The sequence below is a fragment of the Bacillus rossius genome, chromosome 2, assembly GCF_032445375.1.
Source record: "Bacillus rossius redtenbacheri isolate Brsri chromosome 2, Brsri_v3, whole genome shotgun sequence".
Classification (NCBI taxonomy): domain Eukaryota; kingdom Metazoa; phylum Arthropoda; class Insecta; order Phasmatodea; family Bacillidae; genus Bacillus; species Bacillus rossius.
Window position 1 is genome coordinate 6,351,678 of NC_086331.1, and position 17,644 is coordinate 6,369,321.

Below are 17,644 nucleotides of genomic sequence, written 5' to 3' on the forward strand. Positions count from 1 at the left end.
GGTACCAATGATGGCAAACACACCCCACATAGCTTAGTTCGCAACCATGTTGTGGTCTGGTGTGGATTTTCCAGGCTGTGTAGCCTATCCATTAATTTAGAATTGATTACTGTCGAAGAGAATATAGTCGATACACTCGCAATGCAGTCATAGAGACAGTTTGTTATATGGAATACGTGGGAAAAACCTATCCGTACAATATACGTTTTCTAAATTACGAACCACAATCCGTGAAATTTTCACTTAAAGTTACATAGTTAATAAGATTACTACCATTTCATTTTTCTGTTTTATGAACTTGCATATGATTTACTACTACCTGCATTACAATTAAGACACGAGTAAACAATGTAAAGATTGAAGAGATGAAAACTTTTTTTCATCATAAATTTCAAGGTTGAAATCTCAGAAGGGTCATTTTCGAAATTTTTTAATAGTAGAAAAATGGCGTGGGGCTGCCAATTATTGGCCAATCACTTCTGGCCGATTCCTTCTTCAGTTTTTCTGAATTTTTTTTTGCTGCATGTGTCAGTCTCTTAGGACGTTTCTATTATCCAAATGTTAAGCCAATGAAGAAAAAAATTATAATAACAGCTTTATATCGTATCTTTTTTCAGGAGTATTACAGTTAAAAGTTGCACTCAGGCTATTATAGTTGTACTATGAAATTTTGTAATAAATAACAAAACCAGTGTGGATGAGAAACTGTTGTGGCAACTTGCATGCAATACTTGTAGACATATGCTAGCCACATTAGCACATATTTTATTTCGGAGGAAATGACGTTTTCACGAACGCCCGTCTGACATATCTCGAAAAGAATGAACCATGTTTCAAACCTGATCATGTAAGAAACTTAAAAACTATTCTGAGAGACAAGTTAAAACAGAGAACCATGTTATCATTTATAGATTCTCTCTTATGAATGTTCAATTCAAGAGAAAATATTTTTTTGTTTTAAGACGAGAAGAGGTTAAATTTTTCAAAACGTCGAACATAATGTTCTTCACAATGTATACCACAAATAAAGAAAGCAATGATGGCTCACTCTACTGTTATGGGACCGGGGAAGAAAGCAACCTATACTTATCTGTGCCTGTTATCATCAAGGTTCCGGAGAAAGTAGCAACCCATGCTGAACCGTTGCAATGTCTATAGCCGCATATGTCATAGCACATGTATATATATATGTGTGTGTTAACAAATCAAAATATGATGCTCCTTTTTTGAGTTTGGCCTATCTTTTTGCTATTGTTATACAATTTTCATTAGTGTTTATCAGGAAGTTTAAACAAATTTTAAACTGAACACGAAATAATAGGTGCGTTAATTTTTTTTTATATTTAGACTCAAGAGTAAACAACAGCACAGTTGTTGCAGTCCTGACATAAAACATAGCAGAGGGTTGTGTTTTTTTGCAGATAACCAACATTACGAGTGAAGAAACGTTTAACATTTAAGTATTATCGGAAAATTTAATCAATTTTTTAAACTTTTTTTTCATAATTTATTAAAACAGTACTAATCTTATTTAACGGCGGATTTTGTTTCATTTTAGATCCCTGAAGATCTTGAGTATTTTGGTAATTTTTCATTCAGGATCCATCACTCCAATCCACTTCAACAACTGATTCAGTTTGGATGTCTTCAGAACAAAATTTCCATTTCGATTTCTTCAGTCCACTACTTTTTCGATCTGGATTGAAACTTTACCATAAAAGAAGTACAATAGAATTGCAACGTTCCGTTTTCGTCTAGCTCCTAGTAATATGTTACACAAACGGTTTTATGGATGCAAGTTATGCTGCTTCTACGCCGGAGAAACTATATCAGGCAAAATTTCGGTCGATAGTGTCAATGCTTAGTATAAACTCTGTGTCGTGCGACCTTTTTTTTCAAATTCAGTGTCGGTCCTGTCAATGTGCTTTAGGGCAAAATGTCAAAGACATTGTCGACACTTGGTGTAGATGCTACGTCCTACGAATCAGAATGTCGTGTGACCCGTGTTTTTGTTTTCGTCATATGTCGGTCTTGTCAAAGGGATGTCAGGCGAAATGTTGACGCTTGGTATGGACGGTGTGTCGCGCAAATCTGAGTGGCGTGCGACACGTGTTTTTGTTTTCGTCATATGTCGGTCTTGTCAAAGGGATGTCAGGCGAAATGTTGACGCTTGGTATGGACGGTGTGTCGCGCAAATCTGAGTGGCGTGCGACACGTGTTTTTGTTTTCGTCATATGTCGGTCTTGTCAAAGGGATGTCAGGCGAAATGTTGACGCTTGGTATAGACGGTGTGTCGCGCAAATCTGAGTGGCGTGCGACACGTGTTTTTGTTTTCGTCATATGTCGGTCTTGTCAAAGGGATGTCAGGCGAAATGTTGACGCTTGGTATAGACGGTGTGTCGCGCAAATCTGAGTGGCGTGCGACACGTGTTTTTGTTTTCGTCATATGTCGGTCTTGTCAAAGGGATGTCAGGCGAAATGTTGACGCTTGGTATGGACGGTGTGTCGCGCAAATCTGAGTGGCGTGCGACACGTGTTTTTGTGTTCCAATCTGTGTCGGTATACTGAAAGTGCTTTCGGGTGAAATGTCGACCGACAGTTTCGACGATTGGTACAGATGCAGCTTGACGCGCTTGCGTTCTAACTAGACGAGGCGTACCACAACTTCGCAGTAATGAATTCTTAATAAAAGCGTGTCTCGAAGGAGGTGAATGAATGAATAAGGACTTGACGTCTCTTCGACAGCAAAGTCATTAGCTACCACGACGGGAAGCGAACCCAGACCGCATAGGTTGGAGGTGAGTCATTAATTTTGAAATTGTTTTCATTAATGCTGAACAGTAGGTTTTATCAGCGTACTTGTTCCACTGCATCACTTCGTCGCAGGGTATTGTTTCCGTGTCGTTTAATTCATGGGCGTCTGACACACGTTGGGCATGATTCTTACCCTTCAAGGATGAGATACTCAGGAATTACTGATTTTCGCTACGAAGAAACGCAAAGTATTAACTTTTCGTGACTCCCTTTAACTAAAAAAATTGGTTGTCTGTAAAGTCGGTTTACGGATGATAGTTTAACGTGACGTCATAAGAAAACATTTATGAAATGATTGCACACTTTTATGAATAAAATTGAATCATTTTTATTGAATTATCGCTATTTTGTATGGATACAAAGAAGGAGTGAAATGAAATCTACAATTTAATTGATAAATTTACTTTTATTTGCACACATTAATTCAAATATGTTTATTACTTTAACGAAGAGATTATTTTAAATATAACTTTTATACATGTTTGCTATTTAACTTCTTCCAATCTGTGTTATTCTGTTAAGGAGAGGACGATGATAGGAAAAGTTGGAAACGAATGGGAGTGTTTCAAGTTTAATGTGCCTCGAAAAAGTCAAATCAATGGTTGTTCCAATCGAGTGGAAGAGAGATAGATGCGGCGCAAGCGTACAATGAGCGTAACGGGACATAGAGTAACGGGGCAATGTGCGTAACGGGACACTTTTTCGTGCGTGCAGCCGGCGTTCATCGATTTATTAGACGTTGCCACGTCAAAAAAATATTTTAAAATATACATTTGAATGTAGCTAAGTATTTTAAAAAATTGCCAAGTTTAAATTTATTTCAATATGTAATTCGTACGATCGTTTTAAGGGAAATATCATGGATTATTTTTCATGCTGATTGAAAATGTTGAGAAAATCTCATACACAAAAACATCAACATTTTAACTAGTAAGTAATCCAGGAACTATAATCATTTATGTAGCTCAGTTCGAAAGTCAATTTACTGCATCATAGCTTTATATATAGGTCAATGTCTCAGTTGATCACTTAGGTCAGGATTCAAAGTAACTCTTTTATAGCTAAGATACGAAAAGGTTAAGGCGAGGGGAAATTCTAAAATAATAAAAGATGCCTGGATACAACTCAGTACTTGAATTTACACTCATATCATCAGCATAGATTGACTTCTCTTTCATCAAGAAAACAATAATAAGTTTGTTGTTTGCTTGCTCTATTTATTCCGGTTAAAAAATTAATTGTAAGTTTGAATGATTCAAAAGTGTAAAAATATTGCGGTTAGTCCAGTACTTAAATTCAAGTGCTGTTGCATTTGTAAATTATTTTATAAATTATTCCTTTTTGTATTTATGAGCTCTAAAAAAGGTTCAAACTACGAAAATAAATTACTTTGACGTACGAAATATATTCTTACTTCGTGTGTATTACGAATAAAACAAAGTTCAATTAATAAAAGCTTCTCATACTTTATGTTAGTGTCAGACTTACATAGGATTGAACAAGATATTTTAAACTCTTCTGTGCATCACTAGCAAATAAGATATTCGAAATTTTTTATATATGTTTTAAAGAAACGTTTTAATTTACTTTTATAACACCTAAGATATCTCGTTACACTTGATATTAAAAAAAAACTCATTCATAGAGCATTTATTTTGGTTCGTATTTTTTCTTCAAAATGGAGTGTTAAAGCTTAAAATTTATTGTTTTGAAAAATATTACAAATTGGCCTCCTTTATTTCTTGAGCAATAATATTTTACTCTTAAAATCATTTAAGTATTCTTATGTAATCATAAAAATATTAATTTGATTAAATGAAAACACTGCATAGAGCGCTGCAAATAAATAAATGTACGACTGTTGACTTTTTAATTATACTCAATAATTTAATACTACGCAATAATGGATAGGGTCAATAAATGTTCAATTCTCATATACAAAAAAATTACATCGTATTTATTTAATATGCTGGAATTTTATGTCTGCAAGACATCATATTGCTACATATAATCTTCCATTGTGTAAAAAACACACATCTTTAAGAATTCTTTGGTTTTTAAGTGATAAGCATATTTTCGCATATTTAATACATTTTTAAGCTCACGATATTAAACTCACAAATAACAAACAATTATCTACAAATTAAACATTTTCAATTGTTACACAGTAAATTTTGTTTTAATATGTACAGTTTTAATGTATGGATGTATGAGCTAATTCAATACTGCATACATATTACAATTGTTTGAACAATAATATATTACAGTTCAATTTAAAATACAATAAAATTTTTAATATTTATTTAGATGAAAAAATTTAAATAATGTTTCATCTTCATGGAGTATCACACACTGTAAATTAAACCACAGAAGAAATATCATCGAGAGGAACTCACTGAAAATAACTGTAAGGTGAAGTGGTCAGACACTATCCCGACAGTAATTATATGTAACACAATATTCTGAGAATTAAAAATAAATAATTACTAAACAAGTCTCAAACACACGTATTTCAACTTAAGGAATAGTTAAATGGTTCTATAATCTTCATTTTTTTCTACACACTATAATTATACGAATGAGTTCATGCTGTATTATACTTCAGACTTGAAATTAAATTCTTTCTTCCACCGGAAAAGTGTTTGCTGTTAACACTACACAGTGCAGTTCCGTCAGTTACGAATAAGAAAATTAACTGAAATGAGAGTATGATTATAAATAATTTTCCTGTTTACTGACAAACTAAAATCCTTAACTGGTTTGTTATTTTATATGCTTTGGTCTTATTTTGTGAAACACTTTTACATTTCCCTGTAGCGCCATGCTTTAAACAACACAAGTTTGTAATACCTTAGTTTTAAATTATAATGTATTTAAAATGAAAATTATAAAATTACATTAAATTTATACGTCTACACACTAAGAATGTATTGAATTTATTTTACGTTATCCAAGGTATGATTTGATCAAGTCCCTGAATACAGTTGAATATATTCGTTTTCAACATAGAAGAGATTCTCCATTGAAAACAAACGTTATAAAAATATTAAAAAATTCTAGGAGGCAGGTTTTTTATTGAAAAAATTTAAAATTTAACGCCAGCAACTAACAAAAAGTATCATTAAAATTATCATCGAATCTGAGGTCGAGCTCAAATCAAGTTCTACTTAAGTGGAAGCTTCTCTGTGCTTAAAGCCTAAATCAGACACGATTATCAGCCCGTTGCATGCTCTATGGCTAATAAAGGTACTGCTTTTCGATGGAGCCCGATATCTAGCAATCAAGGTGTGTGTTCGTCACCACATTGCAGTCGGGGTATCATTTTCGGAAACCCTAAACTGAATGTTTATGTGGCCCCGTGCATGACAGGATAATGGTTTCTCAGGAACACACATTGCAAATCACCAATGGCAGCTTGAAGCACGAAAATGCGAACACGGGGTGGCAGCTAATTGTAATTAGCTACCTGCCTCCTTAAAACATTTTACACCATTTCAGTTTATTCAGTACGCTTAGTTACACTTAGGATTTTATTCTATTATTGATAGAGAAAATTTTGGCTGCATTATTCATGGGCTTGTACTCAGCATAATAAATTACTTTTTTACCATCATAATACTATTTTATAAAATTAAATCCTGCCCCAAACACATAAAAATATTTCTGAGTAACTTCGCAGCAGTACGCAGTCATTTATTTTGAATAGTCTGGACGTAATTTTTCAAGAATACGGTAAATATATTCTACAAACTTTTCATATTATTGACTGGAAAAATATATGAAAGACTAAAGAAATATGTTTCAATATACAACCAACAGATGTGTATAATGAATTGATTTCATAATATACATGGGTATGTTTATATGCATAAACGCGGAAAGTTCTTAACGAATAACATTGTACATCCAAGATAAATAAATTGTATCAAATAAAGATTAACACATAAAAGAAATAAAATATGATTACATTTGTTAACAAACTGTTAAAAAAATTAAGACTTCCTGTCTATGTAAATAACCTACTATATAAAAAATATCCATGACTATAATGTAGTAATTATTTTTTTTACTTCCTTTTAAAATGTTTGTCTATGATTGAAAATAATATCAAAAGAGTATTTTAAATTAAACATCATAATATATTTTATATTAGTTCAAACCCAAAGACTAAATAGCAAGTAAATATGAACTTGAGATATTCTGCTGCAAGATTATCAGATAACCTTTATTAAGTCTACAAAGCAAAAAAAATATTTAAAAATTGTATTTTTTTATGGTTAGAATACACGTAACCATACAAACATTCAAAGAACTTTAATCTTAATGTAGGTAAACATGTTGCGCTCAAGTTGATTGTACCAGCAAGATGCAATATTTATATAGATAAATATTTAGTTTTTTACCAAAAAACAGTTAGTTCAACTATGCATTTTTCACACACTGATGAAAGATTATCTGGTTACTTCTTTGGCCAGAATTAAATTTTCTGTTTCTTAAGTTCATTTGCTTGCCTAGATATTATTTTTATACATCTGCAAAAATACTGTTCCAATTGCAATTTGTATGACACGAACTATTCAGAACAGTTCTGCTAAATTTATTCAAACATTAACAATTTCTTACTCTTTACTTTGAATTCAACTCAATATCAGAGTAAATTATTAGAACATTTAGATACATTATTGTCTTTAGGTTCCTGTCTTAGTCTTCCAAATCTTCAGAGTCCACTGAAGTATTTGAATATCAACACAATAAAGAGTTCACTTTAAAAATCGATCTACAACACACAAAAATAACATAATTTTAGAAACATGTGTACATGCAAACAATATTATTCAATTCATTAACTTCTTTCACTGTAGTATTATTAAGTACATACTAGCGAGAAAAAAATCAAAAGAATTTATACGCTGTTGATTCCCGTTGCTTACATCAAAGAAGTATCCTCGAACAAAAAACAAATAGCCAAATGGTATGCTCTTGCAATAAACCGTGCATCATACGTAATAACTTACAAAAAAAAAAAATGTGTGGAGTAAACCAGCGTGTGATTGTGCCGGTTGGGAAGGCGCATTTCTTATGGTTCTTTTGTTATTCACTAGATGTCACTGTAAATGCGTTGCGAGTGTTCGTTAGGTATACAGCTTGAACGTAGTGGTGCTAAATCCGCCTTAAGTCGCTCCCATCTGCGACTATACTGAATATTTTTTGCAAGTACCCTAAAACTTGATTTTTCATTAAAATATTTTATGAGCGCTTAATTATCGAACGTACTGCCATATACGATGATGAAAACAACATAGTCAGTTTCATTTATATCAAAAGGGACTGCTGGGTGTGTTATTATCTATGTTTGTTATCTTGCGCTACGAGCAACTCAATGAACCATTTCAACCGAAATATAGTTACAGACAGCGCACCTAGTTTCAGGAAAAGACGAAGCAACTTTTTTCTGTTTCAAATGTTGTTCTTAAACTTACGTTATTTCGCTGAAAGATTTTAACAATACGTTATTGTTCGAATCATTCAGGTTGCGAAATCTAGACCACAGATTGAGGCAGTCGCGTGGTAGGTCTGTCGCAAGGGCGCTGGTGCTCTGCTGTGATTGGCTGATGGTTATTGGGAGTTGTTTCAGGGAACCACGAGCAAGTGCAACTTAATGATAAGTATGGAAATATCTTTAATATGGATGGGTCTGGCGTCCAAATGATTAATAAACCGGACATATTTTGACTGCTAAGGGCTCAAAAATGTATTTTTACTGTGACATCTGGGGAAAAAAGGCGAGCTTATCACTATTGTAACATGTAATAATTCAGAGAGTGTATGTTACTACCTGCACTCAATGGAGTGTTTAAGAAAATGTAGTTCACTAATGGACTTTCTCCGAGTTCTAAATTTAGGCATATGAAAACCAAAACAGCCTACCTGGGGTCATCCAAAGATACCTTCTGGTTTCAACCTACGGATTTAAGATGGTCATTTCTCTCACTGAAATTGAACTGGCTGATCAGAATAAAGCGGTATTGCTTGGTCTACCAAGTCACTTAACGCATGCCTTGCATACATTGGGCTTGTGATTTTTTGTCTACTGAAAAATATAACTAATAAGTAACACAGGTTGTAATGAAACAAAAAAAAGTTGAAGAGGGGATCGATGAACCCAGAGTTGATCAATTATTGGGAAAAGCACGAAACAAAGCAACATTAATAGATAAGAATGCTCGTGGTTTCCGAGTTTTCGGAAAACATCCTTTCAAACCCAGTGTCATTTCAGATACTATGAAAACTTAAAAGTCTTCCTAAAACAACCCAGCATGATTCCTCATCAGTACCAGATTTACCAGTATCTGTTTTTAGCATCCACACACATGTCTTTTGCATCAGCCAACACCCCCGACTTATACACATCAAAATATTAGAGTAAACCTTCTACCAACCATGAAGTCTTCAACAAAATCAATTAATTCCCCAAAATGGAAGCAGCAAGAGGCAATGGAAATACTGCAAAGAAGAAAAATATTTTGAGACAAGGCAATGAAAGAACATAGAGCTTATAAAATGACACTTTTCAATAGTAGTGACACAAATGATTGAGCAGACTGCTGGAAAATCTATTTTCTTGCACAGTGAGAAAGATTAATGCATTAAGTGTTATGAAAGATCGGAAAGTGGTTGCACGAGACATTTAATGTGTCTGTGAATAACTGCAACATTTTTGGTATGGATGAAGTGAGGAGGAAATCAAAAGATACCTGTTTAAAAGTACATTTATGCTATAGTATGGTCAAAATATCTAAAGACAGAACATTTTTGGTTTTGTTCATTTCATGTAACTCTGTTGCCTACATCACACCGAAAAGTTGCTAAGTACAAGCAAAATATTGTTTGTATGTAAGTAGGAAAATATTTACTTTTTTTCTAGTTCTTTATCCAAGTTATTTTTGGAATTATTTTCTAGAAATATATTAGGTAACTTAATTCTGACACTTTTGTCCTATTTTAAGCAAAGGAAAAGTATTTGTATGTAATGTGATAAGATATAATTATATTTTTTGATAAATATTAATCTCTGCACCATCTGTCCCACATACTGCACCATCTAACCTAAACGTTCAAGGAGAACCAATGCAAAGAACTACTTTTAAAAACATGGTTAAATTTTGTTATCGGACTCGCTATAACTTAGTTGTGATCCATTTTTCATAAAGAATAAGCGTTACAGTTACAAGACATGAACCTATAATGTTGAAACTTTTTATGAACATACAATTTGCACTAGCAAATAAAACGAAATGTGTGCCAACTGATCATGGTTTTTTTTCCATCTTAGATCAGTAGAATGCATTCACCTGTAAAAAGGCCTTAAATACTACCAAAAAAACCTTCTAGTGCAGAAATGTCAGTCACTAAATTCTAGTATACCCCAGTGTATGCAACATACTCACTACTAGACATATGAGTATATCTATGTGTAGGTATGCACCAGTCATATAAATATAAATGTATTCCTTCGGTGGTATAATGTTGTGATTTTGCACTTGTAACAATAATTATGAAATACAAATTAAATATATTTATGACTTTTTAGTAAACAATTCAGATTTTGTGTTTCTTACAATTTTTATATCACTACGATTTTGGTGGCAGGGGAAATAGTTTTACTAAATAAAAAAAAATTTTTAATTGTTACCCTTAAAAGTGTTTTCTTAACGTCGTGTATCTCACATAGTGAATCGTTTTACAGTTGTATACAAAAAAATCAATTATCACTACATTCTATTCCAATCAGTCATTCTCAGTGATTTTTTTTTTTTTAAATTTAAACACACCGATCTGACAATATTATATTTTGAAGAGAAGAGTTTAATTTCCAACAATGCCATTGTAAATATATTTGAGGAATAATTTTCTAAAGCATAGAATAGGAAACTCAAGAGGAGCGATTCATTTTTTATTTTCTAAAGTACAAATGCAAAAATAAACAAAATCTAGCATACATGTAGCACAAGAGGACAAGAAATGAGCATGCTCTAGTGATCGTGGAAAATAATTTTAGAGTACGTTAATGTGTCAAGGATCTAAAGTTCGGCGCTTTAAAGACATCAAAGAGTCCCTAGAATTGCATACTTATATTCTTTAAGATACGAATTATTTGTGTACACACCCAGCTTGTAGGACCTAGTTTTGATTTTAATTTAAATATTTTAACTCAAAAATTTGTTTATTTAAAATAAATCAATTTCGTAAAAAAAAACACTCTCGTTACTTAACTAATTAGGAGGCCCGCCTAGTGAATGGGGATGATAAGTGCGACATTCGCTGGTGCTACTAGCTCGGTATAGCTTCTAAGCGCAAAGCTGTGGACTAACAAGTAGTATTCTCGTCGTGAAAAGGGCAACTATGATATTTGAGTGGTGGCCATAACATTATATGGCTCAGAAATTAAGATAAAGGCGTAATCCACGTACCTTGAGTGCTTTCAAAAATCTACACCGGGAGTTTCATGCCAAAAAATAAAAATGTTATTCTGAAAACATGCGTTTTAGCCATTTTCACTCTTCTAAAAAAAAAAAAAAAAAAAGTTTAAAGACGAAATCCGAAAACAATACTGTGCATATGCCTTCAGCATATTCTTAAAAGTTTTGTTAAACATACATCACTTGGATATCTTGAGCGGTTTTCAAAATGCGTGGTTTTACCAGAACCTGCGCACAACGCATGTGTGCCTACGTAGGTGGGTTAATTAACTTGAAATAATTTATGCCATATTTTGGTACTTAAGATGTCATTAGTTTGACGTGACTTATACACATTGTACTTGTAATGCTTTCTTTTGTATATTTTTTGAAGAAAAAAAGTTTCAAGGTCATATTTCTGTTATGATGACAGACGGGAGCTAGGTATTGGCCTATCACCATTCCTGCAAATGCTTCTTGCACCAAGATTTTCAAACACCTTTTAAGTGAAATTCACAACGGCGCATTGAAGTGTTACTGTCGGAATACAATCTGTATTTCTACAATTTGTTACATAACCTCATTTATTGTAATCAACCTCATGTGTAACATTTTCAAGGGGAAAAAAATTAACCTACAATTTTTCTGCTACCCGTCGTATGGACGTGACGCTCGCAAAAATGTCTTGCACGTCGCGTGCGCCATAGCTCTGGCTGTATGGCATCGCATCGCATAGCAACGCGCTATTGCCGAACACGACTCAAGTCTTCTCTCGTCACCATCGCGTGAAACTGAAGTGTTTGCTGCACTCTAGGACAGAGGTAAGAAAGTTTCCACTGAAACGCGGGAGTTTGTTGAACGCTCGAATGCAAATACCATCATCCAAAAATATGTTTCTCACATAGGCCTATACATTTTTGAAAATGTTAAAAAAACCTCTTTTTTTTTAAATTCTCTATAACCATAAATATACGAAATATTGGGAATATTTGATCAAGTTTGGACAATTTTGAAATTAAAGGTCACCGCTGCTTTTAACTAGTCATGAAATGTGTGTCTTTGTTAAATAATTGCCTTCTACAAAGTTAAAATATAGTACTTTATAATAGGCGATTAATGAAATAGTTCCCAAAATAATGGAACCCAGTTTAAACTATACTTGTGCTTGTTACGTGTAATTAATAACTGCTTTTAAACTCACACATAACGGTTATGAATATTTTTTTTCCAAAGAATATGATAAATTTATTTGTTTGCATTAGAAATTATAAGCATTTACTGCGAAAGGAAATATTTTCTTAACAATATTAATGTATTACCTATGGAGAGTAACAAAATCGTTTTCTTAGAATTGAATGCGAGTCACTCGAATTGCTTTCAATATATGAGTAAGTTAAAAGTCTCATGTAACTTTCATTTTATTGCACCATAATAATACTACATCATCTTACTTTAATTAAAAAAAACTGTTTAAATAATAAACTTATAATAATGTGACACAATTATTGCATTTTACATTACAAATTTTACAAATTGATTTGTTCATATCTTTGTTGTAATACTGTTAGGCATTTTTAATCAATTTCCATAGAGTTTTCTCAAAATTCACGTTTTTCAGCTGTTTAGACAACTCAATTCTAGTAGTTTTATTTTATATCAAAAAAGTAAAGAATAAAATTTTTTTATGATTATTTTCAATATTGGAATCACTTTAGATTGAACAGAATTTTAATAGTAGTGAAAAAGTTATTTCTCTACATAACCAAGTAAATAGTGTTAAAAATAACTAGACTGCTAGACAACAGTTTTGTATTGTTAACGATGATTTCTTATCTCACAACCATGTTCTAGCTCATACACATACATTCATGAGCTACATAAACAACACCAAACAGAAAAAAAATTTCCTTTATAAGTACACGTATAAAATATTGAGTATTAAAAAGACAAAGTTAACAGCATAATTAAAAACTTTGCACAATAAAATACATTACATTACTATAACTGAAATACAGTGCATTTAATAAGCAATCACATGTAATACTATGACAACATAACGTCTTAACATGAACCATTCCATTAAAAAAAATTCTCACTCAGTAATATACTGCGCGCTCTTCCAAAGATAAATGTTTCTCCTTAAGAAATATAATATCAGTAATTAATTTACAATGGTAAAAAACAGGCAACACAAAGAACATGTAAGTAAATAGTTCACTTTCAGAAACTGCCAACAAAAATAAATTTATAAATATATAATTTTTGTATGACAGCAAATAATTTTTTTTATCATAAACAATTTATGCAATTGATAGAATTTTTTTATGTATAAGTTATTGTTTTTGGGTCCTCAAAGCATAGTCAAAAGTGAGGAAAATTCTTCAAAGCAGATGAAACTAGGGAAAATATAGACGTAAATATTCAGTTTTCTCAATAATATAACATTGCTGTTTTTGTAACAACCATAGTTATTCATTCAAAGAGATCATAAAATAATTATATTTTTCAATTTATGCTCATATTTTCCGAAGAATTCTTCGCACTCCTGTTGAAATAAAGAATAAAAGTTTGACTGGGTTTAGACCTGCCCCACGCTCTCCCAATTCTGCGGTAATTTCCCACACAGGCTGGTACACGCGGCAGTGTGCAAACACGTAGATCGTAACTGTCTTCATAGACTTGGTCGTTTCTTCCTTGATATTGCAGAGAGAAAATGTCTGGTCTCGGTAGCCCTTCTGAGAAAGAAAAGTACTGTAGTTAGTGTCCATATCAAACTGTTTCAAGCTGAACTTAGGATTTTTGACAGTCTTATCACCATCTGGGATTCATATTGCCAACCTAACTCTTCTTTACAACCTTTATTCAAAATTAATGCAAGTTTCCATGCTTTCCACAGTAGGTTAATTTTCGTGTGAGGGAAACAATTTTAAAATTATTAAAGTTATTTTCTTTATCGGTAAAATACAATCTATGAACGAAAAGAGAGAAAACATTGAATGGTACTTGTGGATTGAAGCTGTCCAAAAATGTATAGTGGCTCATAGATGTAGTGTAGACTTCTCTTCAGCGGTGCGGGCAGTTCCAACCACAACTTAGGGACTTCCCAAAACAGCCAGTGTGTTTTACACGGCCTAGTCCCATAACTAGAGACCTGCAAAATTCGCGGGTTCAGTGACCTCCAGGATAGACTCTACTACACTCTACACACTCGGGCAAATACCACCTGTTCATTGGTTGCTGACTTGTGAGTCGTCTCGACTGAGTGTCTGTGATTCGACACTTCTTTGAGCGAGGGTTTCTAATTGGCCCTCATTACTCCATATTAACAGTGAACCAGTGGTAAAAGCAGCGCTAAGGTATAATTATTTGTATTATAACATATCACGAAATGAATCCGTGAATTTTGCAGGTCTCTACGCCATAACGAAGAATTTGTTGGAAGAAGACAATGGCGGGCCAGTTCTTCTGATGAAGGTGTGCTCGATCGACTTTTGGCTGCACGCAACTCCCGGAATGACCTAAGTCTATTTGGTCACTTCATGCTGTTACAGATCGTGCACTGGTTGGGTCTGCAATTGAGTATCTATTGACATATTAAGTTTCGCTGTGTCGTCGCGTCGGTATATCTGGCCGTTTTTGTGGCATGAGAAGCTGAAGTTCGATTTACACATGGGAAATTCACTTTAGTATACCTACACTTGAGAACAAAATTTTCTGCCCAACGCAAAATATGTCATGATTACGGCAAACATATTTTGTTGCCAACAAAGAACATTAATTAAAAAAAAAATTAAACCAGAAACACATATATTTTTAAGTCTCCTAAATTATGACAAGGACTATATCACATGCCATGAAAAGGATTCTGAATCATTGGTAAACCAGCGCTAGTGAAAAAAATATGTATTATATGTAACATCTTTAAAACATCTCAATCCCACATACAGAGTTACAAACGATGGAGAGGGACTGTGCATTCTGCCTAAGAAGTCTCTGACCCGCAAGAAATGCACATTCTTTATAATTACTTATTCATAACGAACTATCATTTTACAGGGTATATTATTAGCAGTAGAGCATTCAGAGTCGGGCACGTTCTTGGAAACTGGCCAGCTGTCAGTTGGCTGCACTTTATGTTGGAAGTTTCATATCTGTGAAATTAAGCCATAAGGGAATACGATAGCCAATAAACTGCAGCCCATGGTCTGGTGGTTGCTGCAGAGCAGCGACAGGGCTAGTGGAGTAGCAGGGTGCTGCACGTGCGCTAGTCGCCCCCTCGCAGCGGGTCTCCCCCGGGCGACTGCCCCCGGTGGTAGGGCAGCTGCTGCAGAGGAGCGCCAGGGCTAGTAGAGCAGCAGGGTGCTGCACGTGCGCTAGTCGCCCCCTCGCAGCGGGTCTCCCCCGGGCGACTGCCCCCGGTGGTAGGGCAGCTGCTGCAGAGGAGCGCCAGGGCTAGTAGAGCAGCAGGGTGCTGCACGTGCGCTAGTCGCCCCCTCGCAGCGGGTCTCCCCCGGGCGACTGCCCCCGGTGGTAGGGCAGCTGCTGCAGAGGAGCGCCAGGGCTAGTAGAGCAGCAGGGTGCTGCACGTGCGCTAGTCGCCCCCTCGCAGCGGGTCTCCCCCGGGCGACTGCCCCCGGTGGTAGGGCAGCTGCTGCAGAGGAGCGCCAGGGCTAGTAGAGCAGCAGGGTGCTGCACGTGCGCTAGTCGCCCCCTCGCAGCGGGTCTCCCCCGGGCGACTGCCCCCGGTGGTAGGGCAGCTGCTGCAGAGGAGCGCCAGGGCTAGTAGAGCAGCAGGGTGCTGCACGTGCGCTAGTCGCCCCCTCGCAGCGGGTCTCCCCCGGGCGACTGCCCCCGGTGGTAGGGCAGCTGCTGCAGAGGAGCGCCAGGGCTAGTAGAGCAGCAGGGTGCTGCACGTGCGCTAGTCGCCCCCTCGCAGCGGGTCTCCCCCGGGCGACTGCCCCCGGTGGTAGGGCAGCTGCTGCAGAGGAGCGCCAGGGCTAGTGGAGCAGCAGGGTGCTGCACGTGCGCTAGTCGCCCCCTCGCAGCGGGTCTCCCCCGGGAGACTGCCCCCGGTGGTAGGGCAGCTGCTGCAGATGGTGGTTTGCCTGGCCTCCGGCCTCGAACAGCGACATCTTGAGGCGCTTGCACTTGGCGCGCCTGTTCTTGAACCAGAACTGCACGTTCTTGGGCTCGAGGCGCGGGAACTTCTGGCGGTAGGGCATGCGGTTAAGCTCGTCCGTGTACTTGAGGATGAGGTTGTGCGACGGGTGCGTGTTGAGGGCGAACCACTGCTCGAGCCGGGGGACCTCCGTCACGGGGTCGATGAAGGTGCGGTTTCGCTTGCGGCGCTCGTCGGCTAGCGCGGCCGACAGGTTCAGTCCCTGCGCACACACACCGAGCTCGTGGTCACATTCACAGCTGGACATGCCTCGTCACCTAGTTAGCATCGGGTCGGTACCACAACGCCGAAATACCATTACGCTGAATGTCAAAATTGACCACAACGCCGACAGCTAGAAAACTGCTTTGTACCACAACGCCGAATTACCACAACGCCGAAATAATAACTGAATGAATTTGTGTTTGTTTCTTAAATGTACCTTAGCGCCGAAATACCACAATCAAACCTAACCTTACCTAACCTAACCTAGCGTAATATAACCTAACCTAACTTAACCTAGACTATCCTAGCCTAACCTAACCTAACCTAGTCTAACCTAACCTAGTCTTACCTAACCTAACCTTTGTGGCAGTCCTGCAATGACGTTTTTCGGCGTTAGTGTATTTCGGCGTTGTGGTAATTCGGCGTTGTGGTACGTCCCCGTTAGGTATGATCTACTGATGACAACACTTATGCGTATTAATTATGGCAATGGAATTACCTCTTTTTACCTTATTTGTTTCCTTTCGGTGGTAACAGTCTCTACGCTAGTACTAAACATTAGATTTTTAAAAATGATATACAAGTTTGGGAATGTATTATTTTTATTAATAAATAAAAACTGAAACTAAAGGAAACATTAATAACGCCAATATAGTGGAGACTAATTCCCCACAGTACCTCAGCTGTTATGAAGTCAGCCTATTAGGAATGAGGGGAAGTGCGGCTAACGACTGATTTGAACTTAACTTTGCGCACAAAACACACCCAAGTTTTGCACGGGATTCAAACCCATGTCCCCTCACTTGAATGTTAGCATCCAAACTAACATTTAATAGGAGGTCGGCTGCGTTTCTTGAAAGTATTTTTTTTTTTGCAATGACCCGGTGTCTAATATTATTTCAATATATATATATATTTCATTATAGTTCAAGAAGAAATTTGGAAGACGTATGGCTTTAAAATTTCTCCATTAAAAACTGTAGGAAAA

At 36.0% G+C, this 17,644-nt stretch overlaps 1 protein-coding gene across 2 annotated transcripts in view; it reads right to left on the bottom strand.

Moving 5' to 3' along the window:
- Positions 1 to 4,748: 4,748 nt before the first annotated feature.
- Positions 4,749 to 17,644, bottom strand: part of LOC134529059 (uncharacterized) — a 374,727-nt gene continuing 361,831 nt past the window's right edge. For both annotated transcript variants that reach the window (XM_063362763.1, XM_063362764.1), the window contains exon 13: positions 4,749 to 16,654. In XM_063362763.1, coding sequence (XP_063218833.1) covers positions 16,301 to 16,654 — 354 coding nt within the window. In that variant the 3' untranslated portion in view covers positions 4,749 to 16,300. The remainder of the gene's footprint in view (positions 16,655 to 17,644) is intronic.